This window comes from Bos indicus x Bos taurus, chromosome 20 (assembly GCF_003369695.1).
Source record: "Bos indicus x Bos taurus breed Angus x Brahman F1 hybrid chromosome 20, Bos_hybrid_MaternalHap_v2.0, whole genome shotgun sequence".
Lineage (NCBI taxonomy): Eukaryota > Metazoa > Chordata > Mammalia > Artiodactyla > Bovidae > Bos > Bos indicus x Bos taurus.
The window spans coordinates 7,897,609-7,916,797 of record NC_040095.1 but is presented as its reverse complement, the minus strand read 5'-3'; the positions used below and the strand labels follow the sequence as shown (position 1 = coordinate 7,916,797).

General features: G+C 38.3%; 1 protein-coding gene across 1 annotated transcript; it reads left to right on the top strand.

Moving 5' to 3' along the window:
- Window positions 1–12: 12 nt before the first annotated feature.
- UTP15 (UTP15, small subunit processome component) lies at window positions 13–18,802 on the top strand. The gene is made up of 13 exons (XM_027520002.1): window positions 13–187; window positions 5,094–5,257; window positions 6,236–6,328; window positions 6,419–6,603; window positions 7,713–7,891; window positions 8,344–8,469; window positions 9,878–10,013; window positions 11,582–11,666; window positions 13,025–13,174; window positions 13,902–14,003; window positions 15,497–15,630; window positions 15,799–15,857; window positions 16,318–18,802. Exons 2-13 carry the CDS (start codon window positions 5,168–5,170, stop codon window positions 16,536–16,538), a joined length of 1,560 nt encoding a protein of 519 aa, XP_027375803.1. The 5' UTR covers window positions 13–187; window positions 5,094–5,167; the 3' UTR covers window positions 16,539–18,802.
- Window positions 18,803–19,189: the final 387 nt, after the last annotated feature.

The following is a 19,189-nucleotide window of genomic DNA, read 5'->3' as shown; positions in this document are numbered from 1 at the left end:
GGAGCCTGCGCCCTGACGTCACCTTCGTGCGACCCGACGGGCTCGTCTGTTCGCGGCGTGTTTCAGGGGTTTCTTACAGTATCCACGTGATCTTCTGCATGTTCTCCTGCATAGTCAGGAAGGGGACTGGCGGAGTCCAAGAAATTCTTGACGCTGGAGTCTCGGCGGACCGTCCGGGCTTACGGAGGTAAAGGGGGCTCCCAATGAAGGTACCCCAGACTCACATCAGGCCTTCCTTGCTATCTAGCATGTTTCCTTGGGGCTTCCCGGTCTCCGCGGAGTGGCTAAATTCCTTAAGCAACCTCTCAGGATCCTCGCAGTTTACTTTCGACCTAGATTTTCCTCTTCTACGGTCACTCTCCACTTCTACTGTCCACCATTATTAGTCCCTGGAGTAATCCACACCCTTTCAAAGTAGTAGGCAGATTTCCATCTCTGTCTTTGCTTATGTGGTTCTCTCAGTTTGCAGTGCCCCTCTTATTAAGTGGTTAATTGGTTTCAATATTATTCTAAAGGCCCAACTGAAATGCACACTTTGAATGTTTCTGGTAGCCTCCCAGTTAAAGTCTCGTCTGAGCGTTTTGTTTTCTGTATATTACTTATAGCATACTTTTGGTGTTCTGCCTTGTGATGTAGTAGTACCTAGTTTTCATTCAGGCCCGGTTTTTTCAGCCTGTTACCACTCTCTGATTGTTTTTTTCCTGTTCATTTTCACGTCACTTCTTGCATCCGTGCTTTTACACCGTCTTGCTTCCCCTCTCCTGCCTCTGATGCTGTTCGTCACTTTAATCTGGCAAACCACTGTAAAGTACTTCTTTCAAGGCAGTTATGTTCTCCATCGCCTATATAGTTGACTCTCGAACACTGCGGTGAGGCAGCTTTAGGGGCCCTTACCTTCTTGGGAGGGATAACTTACAGTGGACTCTCCGTGTATGGGATTCCTCCACATCCTGGGCTCCACTTGTGCTTTCAACAAGCCGTAATTCTGTAGTACTGTGGTATTTACTGTTGAAAAAAAATCTGCTCTAAGCAGACCCACACAATTCAAAACTGCTGTTCAAGGGTCAGCCGTGCTCTAGTGAGGGGCTAAGGCCCACAGACAGGCTAGATCTGGCCCACTGTCTGTTCTGGGGTCGTCAGTGAGCCACGTATGTTTTTTATAGATGAACATTTGTGATTTGTTTGATGATGGGTATGTGCTAAGTGGCTTCAGTTGTGTCTCACTCTCTGCCGCCCTATGGACCTTGGCTCCCCAGGCTCCTCTGTCCATGGGGATTCTCCAGGCAGGAAGACTGGAGTGGGTTGCCATGCCCTTCTCTAGGGGATCTTCCCGACCCAGGGATCGAACCTGAGTCTCCTGCATCTCCTGAATTGACAGGCGGGTTCTTTACCACTTTGCCACTGGGGAAGCCCTATTTGATGACAGGACACATCATTCAAAGTCCATGTAACTTTCTCCCCCTTCTCCAAAGAGTCTCTTTCATTCATAAACAGAATATCATACTTACAGTTATTTGGGGGTAGCTTGTTAGTAAAAAATTTGAAATTTTTTCTTTCTTGGTATGTAAGTAACTACATAATATCCTCCATTTTGCCTGCTGGCCTACAAAGCCTAAAATATTTATTCTTTGGCCTTTTACAGAAAAACTCTGTGGACTTGTGCTTTATAGCAGTGTTCACACCACTCATGGTTTTAATTTTGTTTCCCATATAACCCAGCACAATGCTTCCTTTTGTTCCTTTCACGAATATTTATTTGAAACTCAAGTGTTAGTCGCTCAGTCACATCTGACTTTTTGTGATTCCATGGACCGTAGCCCACGAGGCTTCTCTGTCCGTGGGATTCTCCAGGCAGGGACGCTGGAGTGGGTATAGTCATTCCCTTCTCCAGGGGATCTTCCCAGCCGAGGAATTGAACCCACATCTCTTGCATTGCAGGCAGATTCTTCACTGTCTGAGCCAGGGAAGCCCCAATTGGGCAGTTGTTCTTAGTCTTCCAGACATAAAATGTTCAGTTTCAGTTCGGCCCCTCAGTCATGTCCGACTCTTTGCCACCCCATGGACTGCAGCATGCCAAGCCCCTGTCTATCAACAACTTCTGGAGCCTGCTCAAACTGATGTCCATCGAGTCAGTGATGCCATCCAACCATCTCATCCTCTGTCATACCCTTCTCCTGCCTTCAATCTTTTGCAGCATCAGGCTCTTTTCCAGTGTGTCAGTTCTTCCCATCAGGTGGCCAAAGTATTGGAGTTTCAGTTTCAGCATCAGTCCTTTCAATGAATATTCAGAACTGATTTCCTTTAGGACTGACTGGTTTGACCTCCTTGCAGTCCAAGGGATTCTCAAGAGTCTTTTCCAACACCACAGTTCAAAAGCATCAATTCTTCGGTGCTCAGCTTTCTTTATGGCCCAGCTCTCACATCCAGACATGACTACTGGAAAAACCATTGCTTTGACTAATGGGGAAAAAGGATCATTATGATGCCATATGTTTATATGAATTGACAGAAATACAGTCAAGTAGATTTATAAAAGACAAGCCTGTAACCTAGCTAAGGAAGTCAGAGGTTTCCTGGAGGATGTAATTCTCAAATATTAAGTGATAAATAAGAGGTAGATAGAAAGAGATCATTCTTGCCAGAGAGGACAGATGAAGACAGATACTGAGACAAGGAAGAGTATGGTGTGTTAAGTGAGTAAAAAGAAGTGAAGCTGGAAAGATAAGCAAGGGCAAGATTACAGAGGGCCTTAATTCTGTTTGAAGGAGCTTGCACCTTCTTTTCTGGGCAGTTTTGGGCTTTGTAGCAAAAGCTAGATTTGCATGGTAGTTCGGTAACTCTGACAGCTATTTGGAAGACAGACAGAGTCAGGGAGACCTTAAATTGCACTATTTCAGTAGTTGAGAAGATGTGAATTAGAACAGTCTAACTAGGTGGTGTGGACATTATGGAGTTTAGAAAGATTTGGAAGGTAAAATCAGCAGCTCTTGCTAAATATTATATGTTAGAAGTGAGAAGGAACGACAAGTTAGGACTGATTCAAGATTCCCAGCTGGTGCCAATTACCAGCTGAAATGAAGAGTCTCAGAGTATATGAAGGCACTGACCATGTCTGTTTCACTCAGCATTGTGCCCCAGTGCCTAAAACAGTGTGTTACTTTGTAAGTACTTCAGTGAACAGAATAGTTTCCCTTTTTTAAATCATGAATTGCCATGTTTCATCAAAGCCTTTAAAATATGTTGCACCTGTGTATTTTGGTGTTACAGTGTTTTCAGACTTTTGAGAATAGATGAGTTGCTCCACTGAATTATTCCCCTGTTGCAAATAAATGGTTCTGGAAAGACATTTCAGCTTAATTACATGTTAGTTAAAAGTTTTAATTAGTTGTTGTATGGCAGAAACCAGCACAACATTGTAAAACATTGAGGTAAAGGTATTGTAAAGATCCTATGGTATGTGAAGAAGTTTATGCAAAGAAACACTCTTCATGTTGTGAAAAGTTATTTTTTAAACCTTAGATTTAATAAAACAAATGTGGAATTATAAAAGCTTTCAGTTCAGTTCAGTCGCTCAGTCATGTCCGACTGTCTGCGACCCCATGAATCGCAGCACGCCAGGCCTCCCCGTCCATCACCATCTCCCGGAGTTCACTCAAACTCACGTCCATCGAGTCAGTGATGCCATCCAGCCATCTCATCCTCTGTCATCACCTTCTCCTCCTGCCCCCAATCCCTCCCAGCATCAGAGTCTTTTCCAATGAGTCAACTCGTTGCATGAGGTGGCCAAAGTACTGGAGTTTCAGCTTTAGCATCAGTCCTTCCAAAGAGCACCCAGGGCTGATCTCCTTTAGAATGGACTGGTTGGATCTCCTTGCAGTCCAAGGGACTCTCAAGAGTCTTCTCCAGCACCACAGTTCAAAAGCATCAATTCTTCGGTGCTCAGCTTTCTTCACAGTCCAGCTCTCGCGTCCATACATGACCACTGGAAAAACCATAGCCTTGACTAGACGGACCTTTTTTCGCAAAGTAGTGTCTCTGCTTTTGAATATGCTATCTAGGTTGGTCATAACTTTCCTTCCAAGGAGTAAGCGTCTCTATTTCCCAGGCAGTGATGGGACCAGATGCCATGATCTTCGTTTTCTGAATGTTGAGCTTTAAGCCAACTTTTTCACTCTCCTCTTTCACTTTCATCAAGAGGCTTTTTAGTTCCTCTTTACTTTCTGCCATAAGGGTGGTGTCATCTGCATATCTGAGGTTATTGATATTTCTTTCTAGAATTTCATTTCAGAATTGTTTTATTCTTGTTTTCTTTCTTAAGTTTAAGCCTTTTAAAATCAACTAACTTAATTTTAATCTTCTACATCAGAAGCTTTTAAATTTAATTTTATTCGTCTACATTAAAATATCAGCTCTGCTTTCTTCTTGGCAGTTTTAGGCTTTCAGGAAGTCAGGTCCCTAGTGAAGTGAAGTCGCTCAGTCGTGTCCAACTCTTTGTGACCCCATGGACTGTAGCCTACCAGGCTTCTCCATCCATGGGATTTTCTAGGCAAGAGTACTGGAGTGGGGTGCCATTTCTTTCTCCATGGGATCTTCCTGAACCAGGAATCGAACCCGGGTCTCCTGCATTGTGGGCAGACGCTACCCTCTGAGCCATCAGGGAAGCCCCAGGTCCCTAGACTGTTTTTATAGATTAAATGTTGTCTTAAGTTTAATTTTAGGAAGCATTTGTATTTGCAGTTTCATGTTAATATTTTCTGTTGTTAATAAATGAATGTTCCAAGCCAGTGTGTTTCGCTCTGCTTTGGCAACTGGATGGCTGAGCCAGATTTATTCCCAAGTGTTGTAAATTGGTCAGTTAGGTGCGGGAACATTTGTGTGTAGTCTCTGCGTATAACTGAGCAGATAGTACACTATGGTAGCCCTGTTTTCTTCTTGTTTCCTTTAGATTGTCTCTTCTGTATTAAGGTTAAATGGTTATGATCACTGATCTATGAGCTACCGCACAACCTTTGGAAAAGACACAGAGTAAGAATCATAACTATATATAGGTTTATGAATAGTAGTAATGTGTATATAAAATATTTTTTTTTCAGACATAAGACAGTCACTTTAATTACACCAGTTTCAAACTAGTTACCCTTGGATAACAGTGCAATTATATGAAAGTATGGCTGGTTATAAGCCTGTATCAATCCAGACATATCCTGTACTTGGTGAAAAAATCACCCAAGATACACTGTACTGGAACAACTATAAGGTAAGTGTAGACAAAATTAAGGGGGTGCTGTTTTGCATTTAATGCCAATTTCTCCAGCATTTGTAAGACTTTGGATATGCTAGTAAAGAGTTAATAACTAAAAATAATCTGTCAGCAGCTTATAGTTTGGATAGAAAATTGGATGTCTGATTTTTTTTTCTTGGAATTATATAAAAATCCATATTCCTTAATCAGTTTAATAATACAGGTATCTAACAGACAATAGATGATTAATCAATGCAAGTGAATTAAATTTTAGAACTTGAATCTCATATGAAAGAAGGTTTTAAAAAAACTTTTTTTCTTAATCTCAGGAGGAAGAGATGTAAAATGAATTCTTTGCTGTCTGAAAAGGCTAATTAAATGATTTTTCTTTATAAAAAAGATGATTGACTTAATAGAAAAATGGAAAGATGTTCGGATTGGAAAGTTTATAGGAAAGGAAATTTAAGTAGCCAATAAATATATTAAAAGAGCTCCAACTTCACTCATAATTGAATAAGTGCAAATTAAAACAATGATTAGATAATTATTGAGTAATAATTTAGATACCTTTTCATGTATAATGTTGACGCAAATGAAAAATTTTGATCATCATTTCTGCTTGAGGTAGGGAAAATTGGTGCAAACTTTTCAGAGGGCAATTCTGGCATTATCTCTTATGATAAAAATAACTTGTGGTCTTGTAAATTACACAGCTTGGAACTTCATCAGTGAATATACTCTCCAAAATTTGTGTATGTTATCCTTATGTGTAAAGATGCTCATTGAAGTATTATTTATAATATTAGAAATCTCAGAAAAACCTGTTTGTTAGTAGTGGACTGGTAAAGTAAGTTATGATATATCTTATAATGGATGGTAAAGCTATTGCTCACATGAAAAGTTAGCTAAGATATGTTAGTGAAAAAAAGGCAGGGTACAAAGTAGCCTGCATGGTTGTAACTGTGTTAATACTCTCTATTATTTTTCATTAAGACACCTGTTCAGATCAAGGAGTTTGGTGCAGTGTCAAAAGTGGACTTTTCTCCCCAGCCTCCGTATAACTACGCAGTCACAGCTTCTTCAAGGGTAAATGTAATATTTTTCTTTCACGTAGTTTATATTTACTGCTGTTCTTGAGCCATCTAGTAAAATGCTGTGTTTTTTATCTTGTTGTAGATTCACCTTTATGGCCGATACTCCCAAGAACCTATAAAAACCTTTTCCCGATTTAAAGACACAGCATACTGTGCTACTTTTCGACAGGATGGTAGACTCCTTGTGGCTGGCAGTGAAGATGGTGGGGTTCAGCTTTTTGATATAAGCGGGAGGGCTCCCCTCAGGCAGTTTGAAGGCCATACTAAGTAAGAGACAGTTGTTTTGTTTTATTTTTTTATTGAAGTATAATTAGCATACATTCTGTTACTTTCAGGTGTACAGTATTTGTGTATATTGTGTAATGATTGTCACAATAAACCGGTTAATATCTGTCACCATACAGTTACAGATAGTTGTCTTTCTGTACATTTGTTGTAAGTTCTGTTGGTTTTACAGGCTTTGAAAGAAAGAGTTCTGTGACGATTATGTACCATTATTGACTTTATTTCCTGATTGTTCTAAGACAGCGTGCATAACTTGGTTCAGTCCTATGGTCCATTTTGATGGGGCTCATGAATTCCCTAGAATTTTTTGCAACATTTTAGGAAATGTGAGTTTCTCTATGTAGACGTCCTATAGCTTTCGTTAACTTCTCAGTGAGTTTTGTGACCCCATTGAGGTTCTAAAGGCAACCTCACAACTGTTATGGAGAACTCAAGAGGCCTGGATTTAATATAAACAAATAGAGTTTGTTTTTTTGAAATCAAGTTGGAAGGTGGGATTTTTTTTTTCTACTTGTATTTGGTATTTTGCTTCTTAAAAATTAAACAGCCAAAGGCAGTTTTATAACTTTGTTTCAGGATTACCAATGTCATTGCTGAAATTTACTGTTGATTTTAAGTCTCAAAAAGTGTTTTTTATAGTATATTATCAGGATAGTCTTAGTTCATCACTGAAATGTTTTAAATATAGTAGATTCATGGAACATGATTCTGCTTAGTGGCAAGTCTCCTTAGAATTTTTAAAAATCTACCCATTTTTAAATTTTTTAAATTAAAGTAACTTTGTGCCAACATTTAGAACATTTAACTTTCCACTGAGCAGCAAAGTAGAAATGTTAACATATCAGAAAATATAATTTTAAGGCCATTGTTCAGTATTTTTATTAACTTCATAGTACCAGGGATATATACATTTTAAATTGGCTTGAGGATAAACATCTGTTTAAAGATTTTTAAGATTTTATTTTTCTCTCATGATTTCTCTCTACAATTACTTACTGAAAATGAGCTGCTTTTCTTGTTATTTAGGATGTTAGACGATACCAGAAATAATTTTTTCTTGTTTTTTGATATATTGATTCTTGATTTTTCAGAGCAGTTCATTCAGTAGATTTTACAGCTGACAAATATCATGTGGTTTCTGGGGCTGATGATTATACAGTTAAATTATGGGATATTCCAAACTCCAAAGAAATTCTGACATTCAAAGAACATTCTGATTATGTGAGGTGTGGATGTGCTAGCAAACTGAACACAGATCTCTTTGTCACAGGTTAGTGAAATCTTTTTCTTCCCTCTTGAAGTTGTTAAGTTTATTGATATACTTGGATGTTGCTTTGGGATTCTTTTTCAAAGAAATATGTATGTGTTTATCCTGTTGTTTTCTTTTCTTTTTCTTCTTTGGGGGATTGTTCTTAATTGTCCTCCACATGTGATTTGAAACATCGTGCTCTGGTTTTCAGAGCTCCCCCAGTGGTCAGGAAGCAGAGGTGATGCAGTCCAGTCGTCATGGGTGTCTGTGTCAGACTCCCAGATGACTCAGTCGTCTGAAGGCAGGAGTAGTTTAAGGTTCCATGTAGGTTAGTGTTTCAGAAACAGACAGTGGTAACAGGGTTTAGAAGTACTGTATCTTGAGTATACATATGTCTTTTTAAAATTTCATCTAAGCCTTTTCTCCTGGTAAAGTTTTGTTTGAATATGCACACACACACATTTTTGTTTTAGGGTCGTATGATCATACTGTGAAGATGTTTGATGCACGAACAAACCAGAGTGTTATCTCTGTTGAGCATGGACAGCCAGTGGAGAGTGTCCTGCTTTTTCCCTCTGGAGGTCTTCTGGTATCAGCAGGTATTTCCTTTAAAAATTGTTTCACCAGTATTGTTTGTCTCGAGTCAGGTATTTCTTTGTCAGTGTGCACTTGAATCGCACATTTAGTTTTTTTGCTTAGACAGTTGACAAGTGGGATAGGCGAGCAGTTTTTATTTACTGAGTACCTACTGTGAGCCAGGCACTGTGCTTTTATTCTCTCCAGTCCCCTAGATGTGCTTAAAAGATAGTTTTCTCTGTTTTACAAAATAAAGACAAAGTTTTAAGTAATTTGTCCAAGAAAAAGTGGTAAGTAGCAAATCGGCAATCTCAGAATTTGAGAGCCTGTGTTGTGTACTTACCCAGAAATCCAGGTCGGACTCCTGCTGTTGTTCCTACATACGAGATCTGTAGCTGCTTTTGAAAACACAAGTTCTTTCAGATCTAGAATTAGGCTTCTCTCTTTTTATGTGACTCTTGATTGAAATGGCCTTACTCAGCAAAGAGCTGAGAGTGCTGGAGGAGGAGATAACGTGGACTCAGAGTGGCCTCAGTGTATTTTTCGTCAAGTTGAAAGTGAGGTATTTTTTTCATTATTGTTCATAGTGCATTTTCAGATTTATAATGGAAGTAGTAAATTGGCTTTTTTCATTTGTTAAGTCAAAATTCGTGTGTTGGCATTAGAAGAATACATAGGTAGTGTATAGCTTTGCTTTGTTTTTTTGCTTAATTCTAAAATCCAAATAGAAGTTATCCCGTTTTATACTCTTTTCCTCATACCTATTTGATTTCAAAATAAGTTGATAATATTGTCAGAGTTTCTATTTTTCTTGCTGTTATTTTGAGAAATGGAAGTACGTACAAGTTGAACAGGGAGAATGGGTGTCTTTATGCCGATCTCCGTCTGTTGCTGATTAACTGTGTGACCTTGGGCCATCCCTTAAGCAATATAGATAGATCTTGAAGATGAGAGGTCTATCTGACCACTGGGCGAGGTCAGTGGTTTCAAACTGTGGTCTCTTTCCTGAGCTGCTGCCCGTGGGGAGACAGGGACTGAGAATTGGGGTCCAGGCCCTTTTTCACAGTCAGGATGGGTAAGACCTATGTCCCCACCAACCCCAGCTTCCTTGTCCCCTCCCACCCCTAGCTCTCCAGCCTCTTTTTCTGTTTTACCTGCTAGACTTTTGCTTAATACTTATCTGAAAGAAAAGATGCCATATTAAAAAATTTCTTTTTAAACCATTGGATTAAATTGCTTTTAAGAATGCTTCCAGTTCTTAGAGTAAAAGTTATAGAGAAGTTTTTCAGTTTTGTTGGCATTCACAGAATTTTTAGGAAACGATATCTTCGTTATTCTTTCCCATTTTTGTACAAAATTTCTTTGAAGAATGATTTTATGGTGCTTTTCAGTTGTTTTCCAAATTAAACTAATGATTATTTCTTTTTATAGGAGGTCGGTATGTTAAAGTCTGGGACATGCTAAAAGGAGGACAGTTGCTAGTGTCTTTGAAAAATCATCATAAAACTGTGACATGTTTATGTCTCAGCAGCTCTGGACAGAGGTTACTCTCTGGCTCACTGGATAGGTTAGCATTTTAATTTTCTTTCTTAATCATTCTTAGTGTGCATATGTTTACTGCTTGAAGAAATGTTATTTCTGCACAACTTGTGATAGCATTAATATGCTGCCAAATGATTTCCCTGAAAAAAATCTGTTGAGTTGAAAATAGTTTTGACCTTTCATTTATACAGAGCAAACTTATTTTCTCCCTTGATGTAATTTTTTGCTTTAATTTATATACTTCAGGAATTTATTGAATCATTTGAATATTCTTTTAAAATAATTGGTTATTCTGTAGTTTTCTTTTAAAATCATTATTGTATATTTTGAAATACTTATGAGTATGTGTATATATATTCTAGCTTATATTCTTTAAAATTTAAAACTTCGTATAAAAATTTCTGTGTGTTAATTGTCTGGAAATTACATATTTCTAAATATTACTGTATTCAGTAAGCATTAGTGTTTCACCAATTAATGTTCTAGAACAGTGCTCTACAACAGAAACACAGTCTGAGTTACATATGTAATTTTCAGTTTTGCCAGCCATGTTTAAAAGGTAAAATTAATAATATATTTACTCTAAAATATTATTTTAGTATGTAATCAGCATAAAATTATTAATGATAGACCGGAAACAAGTTCAGCCTCATATACATGCCCAATGATACTTTATGATTTAAGTGAAATATAGTTGTATTTAATAGAAAAATATTTTTATATTGCCTCAATTTTAAAATTAAGTAAAATAAATTCACTTCTTTTTCACTGCCCACATTTTAAGTGCTCATGAGCCATATGTGGCTAGAGCGATGACCCAGTTCTAGAGTTTACTTTCATTTATCTGTTGTTGCTCCTTTTATTTCCATATTTCTTTTTTCACTGTTATGTAAAGCCTTGGTTTTTCATCATATTTATTAAAAAGTATACATATTTTAAAAGCTAGAAAATACTTCTGATACAGAGGAACTTACCATGTAAATATAAAGCAAATTCCCTGCAGTGGTATTAGTAGACAGTTTGGGACTTGATTTTTAGATGTGTCCCTTCAAAAGCTCCTGGTAAGTTAGCTCTGTTCATAGTAGTTCTCAACCCAGAGTGCCTTTTGTCCCTCAGGGGCTGTTCGCACTCTCTGTGGACATTTTCAGTTGTTGTCACAACCTGGGGGTAGAGTGTTCTTGGTATGTAGGGAGAAGAGGTCACAAATGCCACTGAAGATCCTGCAGTACACAGGACAGCCACCATTACAAAGAATTATCCTGCCCACAGTGTCAGTAACGATGAGTGAAGCTGAGAAACCCTGCTCTTTGACGTCAATGGACTTTGATGCTGTTTCTTTAGTTTCGAGTTTCATCTTCAGGAGACAGTGGTCTATCCATCTGGTGGCTGCTTGAAGTGTTTATGCAAACAATAAAAAAGAGTTTGTTTTTAAAAGAGATTCAGTGATAAATTACTTTGTAACTAATGTTACTAATCATTTTTCTTCATTGTTGTATGTTTTAATATTCATATATTGAATTTTTAAAAACTAACTTTTTATACTCATTTCTAAGATGCTTTGTGACAAAGCTCTTTTTTTTCTTTTTTTGTTAGGAAGGTGAAAGTATATAGCACAACTTCCTACAAAGTAGTCCACAGTTTTGATTATACAGCTTCAATTTTGAGTCTTGCACTTGCAGTAAGTACTTTTAGCTCTTTTAGCTTTTTTTTTTTTTTAAACTTTGACTAACCTTGCCTGTTAAATGAAACTAACGTGAAGTATTAAGGTTTATCTTCGCATTTGAATAAGTATTAGTTTCTTCTTATCACATTAGATAATTGGGTTAAGACAATGGCTGGAATATATGAGTTGTCTTAATAACTAAGCATGAATTCAGATTTAGGTCCTACTCATTGCACAACTCAAACTAACTGTAGTGTTGTATAGGCATTGTTAACACTAAGGGCAGGACCTGGAAAGTAGATAAGTCTCTCTTCAGCACATTTAACGCAAGGGTTAAATACTCCAAAAAGTCAGGTTGGCTCTCTAAGCCAAAAAACAAAAGGGCGGGCAGGGGGTGGGGGAGACAAAGGGGCAACAAAATGGAATGTCTCCTTTTCTTTGTTAACTGCTCTTTCTGGGGTGTTTAGTGTCCAGTTTCATGAGCTATTGAGGAGGAAGAATAGGTTTGAACACCTTATATAGAAATCTGAACTGGCAGTGGAAAAGAAGTTATGCAACGTTTTTTTGACAAGATGTTGGAAAGTCGTGCCGCCTCTGGGGCTCCCTGGTGGTGCTGGTGGGAAAGAACACGCCTGCTAGCGCAGGAGACGCAGGAGACGCGGGTTCACCCCCTGGGTCGGGAAGGTCCCCTGGAGGAGGGCATGGCAGCCCACTCCAGTTTTCTTGCCAGGAGGATCCTGTGGACAGAGGAACCTGGTGGGCTATAGTCCAAAGGGTCACAAAAGAGTTGGACACGACTAAAGCAATTAGCATGGGTCCACACACGCATGCTACCACATCAGTCTTTTTCTAGGAGGAGAGTATGGGGAGAAATTATTTTGGAAATATTTCCCAAGATGTTATTAACTGTGTATTATTATACCAACTGGCAGTGATAATTTCCAAGTATAATTAAAAATGAAAATTTCTCAGCGGTGTCTGACTCTCTGCGACCCCAGGCCAGATTACTGCAGTGGTAGCCTTTCCCTTCTCCAGGGGATCTTCCCAACCCAGGGATAGAACCAGGTCTCCCTCATTGCAGGTGGATTCTTAACCAGCTGAGCCACAAAGGGAAGCCCGAGAATACTGGAGTGGGTAGCCTATCCGTTCTCCAGCAGATCCTGTCAAACAGTAGTATCTTAGAGGAATAAAAATGATTTTACTTTAACTTTTCACATAGGTCAGTCACTGTTAGGCAGAGAATCAGTATCCTAATGGAGCTCTTGATGAAAGTACGGACAAGTAGCAAGCACATTATAAATGGTATTTGGAAGAAAAAGCAAGGTGAATTATGAGTTCCTAATACACTAACTTACTTTTCTAATTGCTCTTAGCATGAAGATGAGACAATAGTTGTAGGAATGACCAATGGAATACTGAGTGTTAAACATCGGAAATCTGAAGCAAAGAAGGATTCGGTGCCCAGGAGAAGAAGGCCTGCATATCGAACTTTTATTAAGGGAAAAAATTATATGAAACAACAGGTATTTGTATATTTCATATGTATTTTTTACAGATGAAAGTTGTTAGAATAGCCAGCTTCATCCCTGCACATTACTGAAAAAGTGTAGTTCACCTGGCAGTTAGCTTCATTTTTTAACTTGATTTTACTTTTCTCTACTTCATATTTATCTCCAGATTGCTAGATTGGGGACATTAAATTAATAAGTAATGGGGATGTAACTGTCCAGTTTTCCCAAAACCATTTGTTGAAGAAACTGTCTAATGATACTTCTTAATGCCCTGAATCTTGGCAACATTACTATGCTCAGAACAGTGTCTTTCACACACTGTCTGGTTTGATCTTCTAAATAACCCTGAAAAAGAGTAGAGCCAATAATATCTCCATTTGACATCTGAGAAGATGGAGATACAAAGAAGTTCTGATTGATCCAGGATTTCTCTACTGGTACTAGGTGGTTGCTCAGATTCTTGTTTTCTCTTTCTACTCAGTCACTGCTTGCTATGTAAAGAGAGTTGCAGTGAGCAGTGTCTGCCCAGGATGGAGATGTTGTGTGTGGATCCCAAGTTAAAATCACAGGACACTAAGAACATGGTGATGTGGCAGATTGTACCGTTTTCATTTGATTGACTTCATGGGCTTATAACCCTTCTTTATGATAGACTTCGAGGACACTGTGGAACTATGATTATTTCGAATGAAACTATTTGGATATTGATTTTTCTTTGTAAATTTGCTTTTCAATGCAGGATGACATTTTGATCAACAGACCATCAAAGAAACATCTAGAATTGTATGACAGGGATCTGAAAAACTTCCGGATCTCTAAGGCACTTGACAGAGTCCTTGAGGTGAGTGAGTAAAGTGTGTGTGATTTTTCTTTTTGTAAAAACGTTTTTTTAGAGCAGTTTTAGGTTCAGAGCATGATTGAAGGGAAGGTACAGAGCTTTCCCATCTGCCATCTGCCCCGCACATGCAGAGCCTGCAGGGTGCATTTGTTGGAACTGATGAACCCACAGGACATTATTTTTAACTTTTATAATTATTTTAGCTGCACTGGGTCTTCGTTGCTATGTAGGGTTTCTTTAGTTGTGACAAGTGAGGTCTTCTCTCTAGTTACGGTTCACGGGAGTCTCCTGGTGGCTTCTTTTGTTACGGAGCATGGACTCGAGCCTTGATGTACTTTTGTCTGCAACCAGTTGGACCACTTCGTGGCAAATAGGTGGGGAAACAATGGAAACAGTGACAGACTTTATTTTCTTGGGGTCCAAAATCACTGCAGATGGTGATTGCAACCATGAAATGAAAAAGACACTTGCTTCTTGGAAGAAAAGCTATGACCAACCTAGACAGCATATTAAAAAGCAGAGACATTACTTTGCAGACAAAGGTCCATCTAGTCAAAGCTATGGTTTTTCCAGTAGTCATGTATGGATATGAGAGTTGGACTATAAAGAAAGCTGAGCACCAAAGAACTGATGCCTTTGAATTGTGGTGTTGGAGAAGACTCTTGAGGGTCCCTTGGACTGCAAGGAGATCCAACCAGTCAGTCCTAAAGGAAATCAGTCCTGAATATTCACTGGAAGGACTGATGCTGAAGTTGAAACTCTCCAATCCTTTGGCCACCTGATGCGAAGAACTAAGTCATTTAAAAAAACCCTGATGCTGGGAAAGATTGAAGGCGGGAGGAGAAGGGGATGACAGAGGATGAGATGGTTGGATGGCATCACATATTCAATGGACATGAGTCTGAGCAAGCTCCTGGAGTTGGTGATGGACAGGGAAGCCTAGTGTGCTACAGTCCGTGGGGTTGCAAAAAGTTGGACACAACTGAGCAACTGCACTGATGAACTAGAAAGTGCCGGGCTTCAGTAGTTGCAGCTCATGGGCTTAGTTGCCCTGTGGCATGTGAGATCATCCCAGACCAGGGATTGAATACGGCTTTCCTGCACTGGCAGGCAAATTCTTAGCCACTGGGCCACCAGGGAATTCTGGAGCTCAAAGAATTTTTTTTTTATTTTAAACTTTTATGTTGTATTGGGGTATAGCCAGTTAACAGTGTTGTGAGAGTTTCAGGTAGACAGTGAAGGGACTTGACTGTTCATGTATTCATTCAGCTGTAAATGTATCTATTCAGCTATAAATGTATCCATTCTTTCCCAAGCTCCCCTCCCATCCAGGCTGCCCTATAACATTGAGTTTATTTTTAAAAGAATTATTTTGTTTCTTGCCATGACTCAAAACTGGGAAGGAAAAAAACCTGTTTACATTTGGTAATTATTAGTGAGTACTAAGACTGATTCTTTTCTTGTGCTGCTCATGTTGACTCTGAAAAATTTTCTAGCCTACTTGTACAATCAAGACACCCGAGGTTACAGTTTCCATCATAAAGGAGCTAAATCGAAGAGGAGTCCTTGCAAATGCCCTTGCAGGTCGAGATGAAAAGGAAATCAGTCGTGTTCTTAATTTTTTGATAAGGTATGTTTTCTGTCTCTGAAATGCATGTATTTTGCATCTGAAATTTTTATCTCCAAATTTACTTTTAGTTTGAGCTTTGTAGAGAATTGACAGAACAGTTTAGTAAATCTGTTTTAAGGATTTTTTTAAAGTTTGCAGGTTTCAGTAAACAGAATTTTTGCTTTGTAGGAATCTGTCTCAGCCAAGATTTGCCCCTGTTTTGATTAATGCTGCTGAAATAATTATTGGTAAGTAGTTGCTAAAATTCTAGCATGCTTGAAGAAGTAGAGGTGTCAGATAATGAAATCAAATAGATTGAAATACCTTGTCTTTATCAAGTCTCCAGTAAAGATTTCATGGAGAAAACAATAATAGTAAGTCAGTGCATTTTAAAGTACAGTAAAATGTATACAATGGATTGGCTTTCAATTGCTAGCACTAGGGTTATTATAATTTAAAAAGTTTTTTTCTTTAAATACCTACAATGACCATGACTAATTTTTAATGAGAAAACGAAAAATAAGTCGGAATTAATTATTTCTCTCTGAAATACATATATTCAGATGGATTATTTATGTAAAACATAAATTGTACAAGTACAGATATTTTGGTGTCTTTTATATTTCATATTTTTGTACTTTTTCTAAATTCTGCTGTTCATATTTTGTTTAGAAAGATGTTTATAGTTAATGTTTCCTCTCTTTCTAGATATATATCTACCTGTGATTGGTCAATCACCTGTAGTTGATAAAAAGTTTTTGATACTTCAAGGACTTGTAGAAAAAGAGATTGATTACCAGCGAGAACTACTGGAAACCTTGGGCATGATGGATATGCTGTTTGCTACCATGACAAGGAAAGAAAGCACTTCTGTGTTGCAGCATAATACATCTGATGGATTTCTAGAGAACAATAAGATTGAATCATAGTGTCTGCTTAACAGGAAACATAAGAACTCCTAACATGGAATAGATTTGATGCTATTAACTGTTGGGAAGAGAATCTCTTTGATACATTAAAAAAATCTATTTGCAGAAGCAATTTTATAGAAGATACTGGAATAACTGTGCTTGGAAAATAAGAAACTTTTTAAACATGGTTTTCCATGTTCTATTTTGAATTATTTCATGGCATCTTCAGCTGGAAGAGATCTCAGTTTTGGTCATAGTGTACGTCCATCTTGGACAGGTCGACATTAATTTTAATATAGCTGAGTTCTGTTTCAATGTTTGAGTAAACACTCAGAACTCTGGAGAGGGTTTCGACTTAAGAATCCTGCCAGAGGAACAGGGCTTTATTTTTTCCTATCGTGGAAAAACAAGAAAACAAATGGCAACAACCAGTAAATTCTCCAGTCAGTGCACTTGGGGTCACCAGGCTCCAGCTGAACGTGCCCCCTTTCCTTGCTGTCATCATTTGTCCCAAGTCACGAGTTCCACCTCAGCTGGTAATTGGGCTCTATCTGTTCCCAGTGTGGCAGCTTAGTGGCCAACTCCCAAGTGCTTGACACGAGTTTGACATGTAGTCAGAGAGTGTGATGAGGCAGATTTGATAGCTAGAAATTGCGCTCACCAGCCTGTGTTTTCTTTTTCTTCCCATAATCTTGACTGTGCTGCTCAGGACAGGGCCTGCAGGTAAGCCTTCGGAACCATATTTATCCTCTTCCCCTCAGTATGCAGCCTTTCTACCAGCTTTTCAGCTTGTTTCAGGTCAGGGGAATGATAAAATTTGCCATTTCTCTTGTGCCCAATAGCCTTTCAGCCTTTTTATACCCATATTTGGAGCTTATCTTGCCGCTACCTACCTCTGAAAGCCATTTTCTTTGGCCTGTATTTAGGTTATTTTTCCCTCCTCTATTCCTAACATCATTTTGTGTTTCAGAACCCCTTGTATTTTTTATTTTTTTTTTAAGTTCAACGTAAATCACATTTTTTATAAAGAGACTCTTATTTTCTTCTTGATTTCCTGGGATGTATCAATTCCTGATGGATAGTCACTGACTATTCATTTCTAGCACACTGGTTTTACACTTGGTCCCTTTTCCACCTTCCCCCAGTTCCTAAAGTAGTTAACTATCTGTAAGGAAATATGTCTTAGGCTAGAAGAGTCCTTAATTAAAGTAAGATTTGTAATTGCAGTCTCCTCTTAAATTCACTTCCAGTTCTGTGAATTTATATGTGTATTTTTAAAGCAGAAAGAAATATTCCCATGTTCTGATAAGCATGTATGCTCAGAGAGTCTGGTTTTCCCTTCATGAATTGATTTAAGCCGTTATGAAGCCCAGTAGCTTGTAAGAAACCAAGAATTTGCTTCCTTGAGTAATTATGAGATTAGTCAAGATCAGAAGCTCTGTCTTTATGTTAAGAAGGGTTAATTTACAAGTTGTTTTTTAAATTTCATAAATACGCTGATAAATGGGGTACTAATAAAGCTGAAAGGTTGAGGTTCTTCCAAAAAAGCTAGTTTTTTGGAAGACGAGTTTTTGGCATCCAGGGTTGGTATTCTCATTTATCATTGAATTCACCCTTGAATTCCCCAAGCTTGAGTTCCTCATCCCAGCACTGTGAACTGGCTTGCTTGCTGGGGCCAAAACCACTCATTCCCTTTAACACAACTTCACCAGAGTGCTGCCATTTTTTAGATGAGATATGTAATAATTATAAATTTTCAAAAAGGCTAGGAAACAGTTCTCATAGCCATCAATAGTTCAGTGCTGAGTTCATGAATAGTTTTTAAAGTTTGGGACAAACTGTAGTATTTGCTACTTGAAGTATTATTTGTAATTGGCATATTACAATGTAACATTGGCCTTCATTTCCAACTTAAAATGCCTAAAAATGCCTAAAAGGTTTTTAGATTTGTGAATTTTAGTTGAAATGTATTTTTAAGATGTTACTAAACCTGCAGAAATATTGAAGTATTTCAGAGAACTTATTCACTGTACATTTAATTTATTTTATTTATAAAAGTTACGAACTGTGGAAAGTTTTGCTTGTTGGGTCAAATGCTTGTTGCTTCAAATGCTCGTTGATTTGAAGTGCTATTTACAAGAAAATCAAATACCTTCAATGTATAAACACTACTAAGTTGTTTACAGGACTCTGGAGTATAAGTAAGTTTGTTTAAAGAAATTTGGTCTGTTCAACTTGAATCAGCTCTATCAAACATTAATTAAAAGCCTCATTTAAAATGATTGTTAAAATATAGTAATTTTCTGAATGGAATGACCGTGAATGCTCGTGGGGATAATTCCTTTGTAGAGAAGGGGAAACTGATGATTATGGGAGAGGGGAGCCAGTGGCTGGATCAGTATCCTTGGGAGGAGGTAGGGGTCTGCGTGCCCAAAGGTTGGCCTAGACAGTGTATGAATAGTTTGGGCATTGCTCAGGAAGGAAGCCAGAGATGGGACACAGATGCAGTTAAGTGTGTAGTAGTGACGATGGTGGTTTGTAGAAGTTCTTTACTGAGTTCCTTTATTGGAAAAAACAAGCAACTGAAACAGCCTGGAGAAGTTGGAGCTATATAGAGGTGTTGATCATTTGAATAGAGAACACGGAGTAGGTATGAAAGAGGCCAAGAG